Raw genomic sequence first — 12,409 nt, 5'->3', positions numbered from 1 at the left:
GGTAAAGCAATACAACAGAATACACACACTCAATCAGTAGCCTGATTCAATTTATTATCTGACAGTGAGCGTTAAACTTAGAAGTAGGTTACCAACGGTGGCTGGAAACGTCCAGTCATGGATGGAGGGCATCTTTAAAAAACAGAAAAGTCTCCTAAGACAAGGTGAATTCAAGAGCTCAACCAAAGAATTGTGACATGGATTAGAAAACCCTATAGAGTTCTGAGACTCAATAATCCACTTGTTCCACACTATTCTATCTGGAATAATCACCAGTATTCTTCATGGTTTAGTGTTTTCTTCTATAAAATGGGAGAAATCAATTCAAGAACCACCCATTTTCCTTTAAAACAAAGATTCCTACCTAGGAAATGCTACAAACTGGGCAAAATTCTGCTCTACTAGTTTATAGACATATTTGTGAGGTCCAGATTCTCAAGGAAACCAAAAACTTTTCAAAACTATTAACCATTGAATAGAAATGTATAATGTATGCTAACTTGATATATGTCATCAAGTTGCATGAGACTGAAACAAAAGTTGTTTACGATAATACATATCCAACTTGGAAAGCAATGTATTTGTTGGCTATAAAACACAGCAGAACAATCATGAAAGGAATAATTGAAATACCTCATACTTCATGATATATATTAATTGGATAACTAAATATTAGTGCCACACTTGTAGTTTTACCAGCTTTCCCAGTCATTCTAAGGTTTAACTTATATGTTCCATGGCTACTTTTTTCTTATTGTTTTTCTTATTAATGATGTGAGTGATTTTAGCACACTCCTTGTACTTCAAAAAAGGTCCTATAAATCATGGTATCAATATGCTCCACAGTGTACCCCTTGTCTCCTTCCAGGTCACTCACTTTGAATCCTGGGGCACAGGTGCACTTTCCAGTCCCACTGTCACAATCAGCCCCATTCTGGCAGCTGCATATCTGTTGGCAAGCTTCCCCGTAGAATCCAGGAGAACATGTCTCATTACAGTAGAGTCCCGACCAGCCCGGTCTGCAGGCACACTCTCCAGACATGGGGTGACAGCTGAGAGACATGGATGAAAGAAACAAATCACTCTTGGGTAAACATGACACCCAAGGCCCGTACAAATGTTTATTTAGCCATGATCACTGAATGTGCGATAATTCCATGCACAATAATTTAAACTTCATTTCCAGGGTTGGTATGATTTAATTAATGGAATGAAACTTGACTGGTACTACAGGAGTGTTGCATGTAATCAGCATCCTCTAACAGGATGACTATCACAACCTTGTGCTTTTGTCCAAAAGTACATTTTTTTTGTAAATCAAAAGTATTAATTCAATAATTAGTCAACTTAATGAAAAGGTCTAAAGAATGTCATCCAATGAACAATACAAATCAGTTAATCAGGGCCTCCCCTGGTGGCACAGGTGGTTAAGCGCAGTGCTGAGAAGCTGTCCGCAGCCTCTACAGCGCCGGTTCGATTCCCAGCCACCGGCAAGGGTCCCACATGGCAAGACAGACCTCTCCTGCCTCACCCGCTGCTCCCTTCAGCAGTGTATTTCGTCAGTCTGACTGTTCCGTTCCCTGCTCTGTCATGGTGAATCCTCTCACCATCCCGCATCTGGCCTGTACCCCGATTCTTGTATGCATAAATAAATCTTAAAAAAAAAATCACTTAATCAGGGATGTCTAAGGAACTCTAAATGCAGAGACCTTGCTTCTTCTCTTGGCCTCATGTACCTGGCAGAGGAACAGCTGCCTCTACCTGAAAGAGCTGCCACCTTGGCAGGTCAAGCAGCCAGCTGTCACTCCACAGCAAATGGACATATCAGCTGTGCGAAGATGCATGTGTTAGTGAGGCTGACACAATAGGACACCCTGTGGCACTCAAAACACATGTGCTCCTCACTACAGAGAAAATCAACAATCAAACTAATTCTGCACACAATTGGAAGACTGTTTAATCTTCCCCACTGATGGAGATAAATCCTCCCTTAAACAAGGACCAAGAACAAAATCACTGTTGCAACTAGGTATTTGCTAAGTGATGTCTCAGTGGACTGTTCATAAATTTATCACTCTTGGAAATGGTTATATATTGGGAAGGATGAAGACTGAGGATGAAATTCTAGTTTTTCTGCTACCTGGGTAATCTTAGCAAAAGCACATAATTTTCTTGGACCTAACATTCTAGTCTGCACAGTGATGCCTTCAACCCATACCCTAAAATCCCATTTCCTATCTTTTTTTTTTTTTGCAGAAAAAACAACCTATGAGTTGGACAGTTTTCTTTCTTATTTTCAGAAATTTATTTAAATACACTCTGAGGTCCCTGCAGCAACTAAGTGCTCACAAAGGGTAGGCATCTGTCACAAGCATTGCTCAGAAAACATGGTATGAAGAGATATACTAATAGAAGTCTACATTTAAAATAATTTCTTGCACTGAGAATCTGTCTGGATTCAGAAAAGGGAATCTTGAATCTCACATCTACTTGAATCTGTTCAGATCTACCTATTTTTAGGTGAATCACTTATGCTTAAACAAACATCTGGCATCTCTGTGCTATCTATGTTTTGATGTATCACAAACAGAGCCATACCCTTTCTTCACTCCTCATTCACTGTCTGCTCCCAATTGTCTCAAATGGTACCACCATTTACTTGGTTGTTCAAACTGGAAATCAAATAGTTATTCCTCCTCTCTCATCTCCTATATGCATTCAATCACTTAGGACTTAACCAGTCTAAGTCCACAACATTTCTTGAATCCATCCACATCTCTTCATTGTCACTGGTAACATTCTAGTCTGAGCCAAACTCCTGAACAGACTTCAACTTTTCTCCCTGCATATACTCATGCTTCATCAACTAAAAAGTCATATCATTCTCTGTAAAAGGTCATATCATATCATTCTCTGTAAAACTCTTCAAAGGCTTCCACCTGCATTTAGAATAAAATCCATACTACTTAATATAGTTACTGATTATAGAATTGTCTAAACCAGTACATTTTTAAGAATGAAGGGAGAGTTACTAATAACTATATTATTAAGACAAAGGCCTAAACCAGATGCTTTTTGAGGACACCAGAAATATGACCACCCTATATATATATATATATATATATATATATATATATATATATATATATATGATCCACAGGCCTTCATTATCTGGCTACTGCCTACTGTCCAATCTCTTTTTTCATCATTATTATCTCTTTATTATTATTCTCAACACATTGAATTTCTTTCAGTTTCTACAAGTATTGAGTTTTTTTAAAGATTTATTTATTCTTTCATACAAGAACCAGGGTACAGGCCAGATGTGTGGAAGGGTGAGAGGATTCACCAGAGACAGAACAGGGAACAGAACAGGCAGACTGACTGAAAGACACTGCTGAGGGGGGCAGCGGGGGAGACAGGATATGTCTGCCCTGCCATATGGGTATCTCCCCGGCTGGCTGGGATCAAATCCATGCTGCAGAGGTTGCAGACAGGTTCACAGTGCAGCATTCAACCACCTGTGCCACCAGGGAGGCCCCCAAGTATTGAGATTTTTCAACCTAAAGACTTCTGATGCTTTTCCCACATAACTAGAATGCTATTGCCCATTCTGCCTACCTCTCCATCTTATCCTTTCAGTTCAGTTAAATAGCTCTTTCTTAGAGGATTTTTCACATTACTTATTTTTACATTAGGTTGATAATTTTTTAAGATTTATTTTATTTATAAAAGAACCGGGGTACAGGCCAGATGCGTGGGAGGGTGAGAGGATTCACCAGAGACAGAGCGGGGATCAGAACAGGCAGAATGACTGAAATACACTGCTGAGGAAGCAGCGGGTGAGACAGGAGAGGTCTGCTGTGCCATGTGGGTTGCTCCAGAGTTGGCTGGGATCAAACTGTCACTGCAGAGGCTGCGGACAGCTTCACAGCACTGTGCTCAACAGCCTGTGCCATCTGGGAAACCCCATTAGGCCTATTTTCTTATTCTTTTTCTTAACACCCTGCTCTTTTCCCTCATCCCACTTATCACTATCTATAAGCTTTCATTTATTTTTACAGTCATTTAATGTCTCCATTCCCTTCTGTACTTCAAGTTTCATAAGGGCAAGAATTAAGTCTGTTTTATTACCTGTCCCTGGCACACTACAGGCCTATAGTTAATACCAGTTGAGTGAATAGTAAAATGTCACATTTGGTTGACCAGGGATCTTGCTTTCGTACATTAATCTACTCCCACCCCCCCAATATCTCAGCAAGCAATATTAAATTACAATCTGTATATCTGCAACACAAAGGCGAAGGCAAGATCTCCCTTAAAATTAGTTCTTAAAATGTCAAAGTCATAGCTTAAAGGGGACTCACAATTATGTATGGAACACTTACTTATGTGATGTTTATGATAATATTGTAAGTGGCACTGAATGTGTGCCAACACCATGCTAAGCAATCCACGTGCTTTATTTCACTTAATCCTCACAACCATTCGAGGTGTTAGGTATGATCCCATTTTATTTTTTTATTTATTTTTTTTTTATAGAGGCATGCTTTTATTTATTTGTTTGCTGGTTTGTTTGTTTGTTTTGTTTATACAAGCACTGGGTACAGTCAGAAGCGCGGGAGGGTGAGAGAATTCACCAGAGCCAGAGCGGGGAGCAGAGCAGGCAGAAGGACCGAAGTACACTGCTGAGGGGAGCAGCGGGCGGCAGGAGAGGTCTGCACGCCATGTGGGACCCTCCTCTGGTGGCCGGGGGGCAGCCGGGGATCGAACCGGCGCCGCAGAGGCCGCGCGCAGTTTCGCAACCCAGCGCTCAACCGCTGCGCCACCGGGGAGGCCCTATGATCCCATTTTATAAATGAGGGAACACAGTCTAGAAAGAGCAAGTAATTTATTCAGAATCTGACACAGACAGTGGCAGACTCAAATTTGAATCCAGATTTATTTGTTTTTACACCAAAGAAAAAAGAAACGTTACAGTAGCCTTTGAGGAGGGCTAGATATGAAACAGAATTGCTAAAATTTGGGATGAGTACAAATAAAAAGGGTCAACTGGACCAATAAAAGCCTGTATTGTGCAAAAACAGAACAAATTAAAATTTATTTCAGTAAGTTGCTACATTTGAAAAAAGGAAAAGAAATATTTCAAGTGATGAATTGGTTAAATTAGTGTACCTAACTTACTACAAAAAGGGACAGTAGAAAATACTACTTTTTAAAGATTTATTTATTTATGCATACAAGAACTAGGGTACAGGCCAGAGGTGTGGGGGTTGAGAGGATTCACCAGAGACAGAGTAGGGAACTGACCAGGCAGACCGAACTATACTGCCGAGGGGAGCAGCGGATGAGTCAGGAGAGGTCTGCTCCACCATGTGGGTACCTCCCTGGGTGGGGATCAAACTCATGTTGCAATGGCTGCAGATTGCTTCATAGGTTGCGTCTTAACCCCTTGCGCCACCAGTGAGGCCCAGAAAATATTATTTTATATTAAAAAGCAGAAGGTAGTATTTTTGGTTTAGACATAAATGTTAAACAAAGTAGACAGTTTGGGGATGGAGAATTGAACTAAGCAAGAGGCAGATAGAGAAATTGATATTCAAGGCCCCCCAGTGAGTATTAGTGCAGCACACTGCTTCTCAGATTGATTGACACCAAAATTAGTATTCTGCAATTTGTAATTAGATGTAGGAAGCCAGAGCACTTTGGAGGCATTTGATGGGTTCTCAGGCAGGCAGCTTAATTGGTAATGAGATTTACGTGTTGATGTTAGAGCAGCAGATTCAAAGTTGAAGGGTGATATACTCCTACCTGTTCTCTTTCTAAAGAACAGACTACTTTGTGTATATGAAAATAGGATTAGACACATTAGGAGTATCTCTCGCTCTATACACACATATAACTAGATACAAATATTCTAGTAAATTTTTTAAGAGTTAAATTAGTATAGAGTTCAATACAATATTGATTAAAATAGAATGAGTCATTGAATTCCCTTTTATGTATTTCCTTAGCTGTTATTAATACTCAAACGCAATGACAATTAGGTGGCATTTGCAAATAGGCATACCCTACTTGCTGACAGCTATTAATTGTCCTTGTTAACAAGATCTAATATATTTATCTCATGCAAAATCTTACTAAATCCCAAATTTCATTTTCCTGCTCAAAATAATTTTTAGCATAAAAATTCACTTACAGTTGAAAATTCCAGGTCACAGTGAATGTCTTTAGGTGCTGTAACTGTGCAATTTTGATTTAAAATAATAACATTACTTATAAATATAATTAAATTCCTCTCAATCTTATGAGAGATGGAAAAATAAGAATAGCTACAAATTCTTTGCAACTCCTCCTATCAGGAGGTGGAGTATATTGAATCTGGACTTGGTTGGTTGACCTGCTTTGCTAAAAGAACATTAGTGAACATCAAATAGCCAAAGATTTAAAAAGCATTTGCATGATGGGGCCTACCCTGTCCCTTGCTACTTTTGGTAGTCAGTGACCGTATAAAGAAGCTCAAGCTAACCTACTGGACAAATATGTTTCAGCCACTCCCATCATACAGCCAAATGCTAGATGTGTGAGTGAGGAATTCCAGGATCCATCAGCCTCTGAGAACTGAATACAGGGACATCAGTGGCAGAACTACCAAGCAGAGCTGAGCCCAAATAGTCAAGTAAAAAAATAATTAGTTAATAACTAATTATGTGTTTTTTAATAACACCTAGTTTTGGAATAGATTTTTTTTTTTTAATGCAGCAAAAGCTAACAAATATATACTCCTGCTCAAATGTATATATGTATATATACACACACACACACACACACACACATAGCTGCATTGTATGTCACAGAACTAATGTATGTCCACAGAACTAATGGTTTGCATTGTTTTTGTTATCTCAGTTATAATGAAAAGGTTTTAGGATAATGTTCATTGCGAATGATGTAATAACAAGCTCCATTTGCATGATTAAATGGCAAAGTGAACAAGATACACTTTCAATTAATATAAAGATTCTATACCTTTTAGTTCAAAGGAATTTTTTTTCAGGAATTTTACACAGTAGTAAAAGACATAAAAATCAGATATATAGTTCACTGTGAATTCAATAAGACAGTCATAAAATCAAGATTCTTCTGGTTTTAATAAAATTTTTAAAAGCTAATTTTAAAAATTAGCTTTCATTATTTAGGGAAGCATTTAATAGGCTGTTTTATAATCTGATTATTTGATACATCTTCATGAAATGTATCAATTTCATGAAAAGTATCAGATTTTTAAATTCTTTCCATTTATGTGATTGTCACATACATGTTAATTCCATGTACCCTTTGGTTAAAACATACTTAGGTACATGTGACCTATGTCAAAACTATTACAGTGTTCATGTCAATAAAATAACTGTCTGCTTTCACCTCAGACAGTTCACAGTCCACCACCAACACATTACCCAGTTCTAACAAAATCAACATATTCTCTACTTCTCCAATTACTCTCAGCACACAAATCTCTTGTAAAGGTTTATCAATCTATTTGATTTCAGCCTGCATCTACCTACAGTGAAACAGCATGCTGGGATTAAAAAGTTTATAGCTATCACTACATGAGGTTTACCATTCTGCTGTGACAAGCCTTATACAATAGGAAAGGCCCCCAAACACATGACTTGTCCATAATCTTGCTAGAGAATTGAAAGGCAAAATCCTGCAGAGATTAGTCATCTTTTACCCAAATGTTTATCTAACCTTGTCACTTAAAGAATGGCAATATATTCCAATGAAGGAAACTGAAAGTTGCCTAAAGTAGCTTACAAAGTTGCATGTGACATATTAAGAATGCATTTCTTTGAAATGTTCCATTAAAAAGTCTTCTAGCATATGCACAGTCACAGTGCAAAGTTGTTTTTTTTTTTTGTTATTGTTGTTGTTCATTTTTTGCTTCAACAATAGTTTAAAGAGACCAACCACAGGCTTTTGTTTACATTTAACTTTTGTGAATTTAAGATTTGATGTGGTTATAAGTTATCTTTCAGAAGCATAAATGAACTAACAGCTGTGCTGAATGAAAATAAAAGCAATTCTGCTAATACCGAACTGCTATATAATGCGCGACATTTTTGTCAAACTCAACTTTTCCAGCAGTTTACAAATGAGGCCCAGAATTCTAAGTGATATGTATCTGGTCCTTAGGGGACAGAGAGGAAGAAAGGGGGTGGAAAGATATTTTTGGGGGCAGACAAGGTATAGTAGGGTGGGTGGGATCATGGTTTCCTGTTCTGAAATTCTTTGAGAAATTTCTAAGCTAAAAGACCCCTGTGAGTTCCATGTCAGAATAATCAATTCTGAAAACATACTTCACATGTGACAGCCACATGTGAAACACTTTCACAAACTCCCCCCATACACTTCCTCTCCACACAGATGTGCTGTTAAGTAAAAGACATTGCAGGGAGAATCATTGTGCATTTTATGTACTAAGCTGGGCTTAACCCATTTTTCTCATTGCATCCTTGCTACCAAGGGAATTATCACAGAATCCCTCTCTTAGGAAAAGTTCTACTAACCTCAGCAAATTTTGTTTTTGGGAGTGGCCATTCATAACGAACAGAATTTAACATCCATCCACAATCAGTTAACAATTTGAGCACTTCTGACGTGGCCCATCACTCACTAAGTAACTGGCGGTTCCTGCCCAGGATGACCCAGAGGCAGGAAGCATCTCAGGGTGGGAATCTTTCTCCCAACTCTTCCTTCCAATGGTAGACAATGAGGGTAAAAATTTAATAAGGTACATCCTTCTAGGGGCAACTGAACCTCACCTAAGAGTGTTGTCCAGGTGGCAGGGGCACCGCTTGTCACACTTGATGCCATAGAGTCCTTCAGGACACAGACGGGCCTCACAGTGCTCGCCAGCAAAGCCTGCTTCACAGAGGCATGAGCCGCTCACATGGTAGCACTTCCCTCCATTGACACACCGGCAGGTCTCAGCACAGTGAACTCCATACATGCCAACGGGACACTGGTCCTGGCATCTGTAACAGGAAGCAGAAATGAAGATAGATCAGTTTGTGCCAAGTGTAAAGAAACCATTCAGATAGGCTTTGCTGTGTATAAATGGAAATGGCATTTTGGATTTTATATTTATTTAGCAATTGTCCCTTTACAAAAAAAGCATTATGATGAATTACTCTGGCAACAGACAGTAGTAACAGCAGGCTGACCTGGTCAAAGTAGGAACAAGACCAAAAAATTTATGAGTTTGGGACATATTTTACACCTTGAACTTACTAAAGGACGGCATAACAATTTAGTAAGTGCCAGGAAAGGGAGAAAATAATTTGCCCAAATGTTAGTGTCAGCCCATAATTAGGAAATATGAAATTTTTCATTTCCTACCCATTGCAAAGGGAAATTTTTGTAGTGAAATTGAAACTAATTTAAAATTCTCTCAGCTTGGGCCTCCCCGGTGGCGCAGCGGGTTGAGCACAGCGCTGTGAAGCTGTCTGCAGCCTCTGCAGCTCGGGTTCTATTCCCGGCAGGCCAGGGAGATAGCAACATGGTGCGACAGACCACTCCTGTCTTGCCCGCTGCTCCCCTCAGCAGTGTATTTTGTCAGTCTGCCTGTTCTGTTCCCCGCTCTGTCTCTGGTGAATCCTCTCACCCTCCTGCACCTCTGGCCTGTACCCCAGCTCTTGTATAAATAAATAAAATCTTAAAAAAAAGAGAAAGTTTCAATGTTTAAAAACAAAATAAAACTCTCTCAGCTTTAGTGTTGACAATTTTCAATCTCAGTAATATGTCTGCTCTTTTCAAAGCTGAATGGTAATCATTGGTCCCTTATTTAGAAAATTATGTAACTAATATAGTCTCCCTTAGAATTGGAGAAGTCTGAGCTATTGAAATCTAGTGTCCCTGGTTCCAAACTGAGGAGTTCTTGATAGGATGTTTTGGGGAAGGCTTGTATTTCTCTAAAGTAAAAATTTTGTGAAGTGTGGTAATGTCCTCTGTTGGGAAGTAGGAGTGCTAAATACAAGAAAAAAATCGGAGCTCAAAATTTAACTTACTATTTAAAAGAAATGATATTATTCCCAGAGCAAGGATATGTTCTAGATAAGTTGGAACAGGTGGGAAGCCAGGTTGCTGGAGGGAATCATAATAGAAAAAAATTATCATCACTCCATGGAAAACATGGAAAAAGCTCCATGGAAAGTTTTCAGGCCAGCCTAGTTTCGCTTTAACTAGGAAAGGTGGCTGGATGGGGCGCTCTGCGGCAGGAGTGCTTTCCCCAAGGGAGGGGCAGACAGAATCTCATCTGGTCAAGTATTTGGCACAAGTAGGGTGTCCTTTGTGAATCTCAGCAGCCACTTCCCGAGTGACTATCAAGTCATGCCACACCCAGAGTCAGTGATGTAGACCAACACTGCACTTTTCATATCAGAATAATGCAAAGAGCAAGGGCATGACAACTTAGCCAAGCCTGCTTCAAAGCAACAGCAAAGAGGCTGAAAAGCAAACATTTTCCACAAGGCTTTGCTTATTTTTAATGACAGGGTATGATCACCAACAATACCAGGCTTAGGCCGGATTCTATTTAAGCGTAGAGGATAAATCTTGAGAAGTCTTTGATATTTTTCTGGTTCACTCTGGCTCTAGCATACATATAATATAACAAAGACAAGGAAAGGGATCTCCTGCATATTTAGTTTCTTAGACTCTAGACATCTTTAGGAGTGGTTGTCAATAGGTAATGTCTTCAAATCAGCTGCTCAACAAACCATTAGAAAAATTCTGGAGTAACTGAACTAATATGTAGCTTGAAATCAGATGTGTGCTTTAAAGTTACCTATTGAGTACACCTATTTTAGGCTATAGTAGTTTTATTTTTTTTAAGATTTATTCATTTATTTATTTACTTATATATGCATACAAGAATTGGAGTGCAGGCCAGAGGTGTGAAAGGTGAAAGGATTCACTAGAGACAGAGTGGGGAGCAGAACAGACAGATCAACTGAAATACACTGTTGAGGGGAGCAGTGGGCGAAACAGGAGAGGTCTGCTGTGCCATGTGGGTTAGCTCTCAGGCCGTGGATTGAACTCATGTTGCAGTGGCTGCTGATAGCTTCATAGTGCTAAGACTTAACCCCTTGCACCACCAGAGGTCCCCTATAGTGGTTTAAAAGGTACTCTATTTTTCACTTGTAAGCAAATTTCATAAGCCAAGTCACTTAGTCTATCTCTTAAAGGTGTAAACTTTAGAGAAACAAATGCTAAGGTACAAAATTGGGTCTTATTGTGGGCTCTGCTGAAGGCTGGCAAGACAGCTTTGCAAGCTGTTCATATTATCTTGCACATCAGTGCCAAAAAGAAAAAGATAAATAAGGTAAAATAATAGTGCTTTCTTTCTCTTACATGGACTTGAAAACAAACCCAAATGCTAAGTTTTGGATACCATGATTTCAATTTAGTGAGTGAGCAGGGTAGAGATCGAAGGCCTGGGAAACTGTCTGTCACCAAATGACAGGGAACCGTGGTGTATATTTTGTTTTATCTTGGCTGAGACTCCCCTTTCTCTGGGAAAACAAAATCCATAATAGCTGGTCCTGACCCATATTTACCTTTCCAGCTTATAATTAAACATAGTACTAGTTTGTAGCATAAATGGCAAAAAGCCATTTGTCTTTTTCTTTACTAAAGTAGCTATTATACAAAGCATGGTTAATGCTCCCACTGTTCTTGGTCTGTGTTGCACTTGTAAGAGAATCCTATTAATAAGTATATCTGTCTCCATCTACTAAATCCAAATGGTAGGACATTTTCCTAGAAGTACATATTTTCCTTCTCAAAAATAAATACAATCATAGAGTAACCTGAACCTTTTTTGATGCATTTAATTAAAAGCCTTTGTCAAGTAGGCTTATTTCTCTTTTTGGCCCCTTAATTGAAAAAAAAAATCATCATTTCCCAGTGAATTAACATAGCTTTTATTATACCAACTAAGAGAAGAAAAACTATCTTAGGAACCAGTAAAGGAGGAAATCTATTTTCTCAGGCAGAGTGCAGAAAGGTTGATAAAGATACAGCAGTAACCACAGCAGAAATGTGAGAATTTGGAGGTTTTTTTTTCCAGATTTCATATCATGCTCTGGAATTGGAAAATGTGGATAAACATAAATAAAAATAAACTCAAAAAACATGACACTAATTCCCAAACCAGTGAGGAGCACAGGCTTGTTTTAATACCATTTTTTAAAAAATATTTATTTTTTTAAATCCTGTACAAAAACTGGGGTATAGGCCAGAGGCGTGAGAGGGTGAGAAGATTCACCAGAGACAATGGGGAGCAGAACAGGCAGACAGACCAAAGACACTGCTGAGGGTAGCAGCGGGTGAGGCAGGAGAGGTC

General features: G+C 38.9%; 1 protein-coding gene across 2 annotated transcripts in view; it reads right to left on the bottom strand.

Annotated features, from left to right (window-relative positions):
* The window catches only part of MEGF10 (multiple EGF like domains 10), a gene marked incomplete at both ends in the record, with an annotated part of 155,410 nt that overhangs the window by 38,187 nt on the left and 104,814 nt on the right, over nucleotides 1–12,409 (bottom strand). For both annotated transcript variants that reach the window (XM_084252922.1, XM_084252921.1), the window contains 2 exons: nucleotides 878–1,052; nucleotides 8,826–9,038. In XM_084252922.1, coding sequence (XP_084109048.1) covers nucleotides 878–1,052; nucleotides 8,826–9,038 — 388 coding nt within the window. The remainder of the gene's footprint in view (nucleotides 1–877; nucleotides 1,053–8,825; nucleotides 9,039–12,409) is intronic.

Source organism: Talpa europaea (genome assembly GCF_964194135.1).
Source record: "Talpa europaea genome assembly, chromosome: 13".
Taxonomy (NCBI): domain Eukaryota; kingdom Metazoa; phylum Chordata; class Mammalia; order Eulipotyphla; family Talpidae; genus Talpa; species Talpa europaea.
The sequence above is the reverse complement of the archived record's forward strand: the minus strand, read 5'-3'. Positions and strand labels throughout refer to the sequence as shown.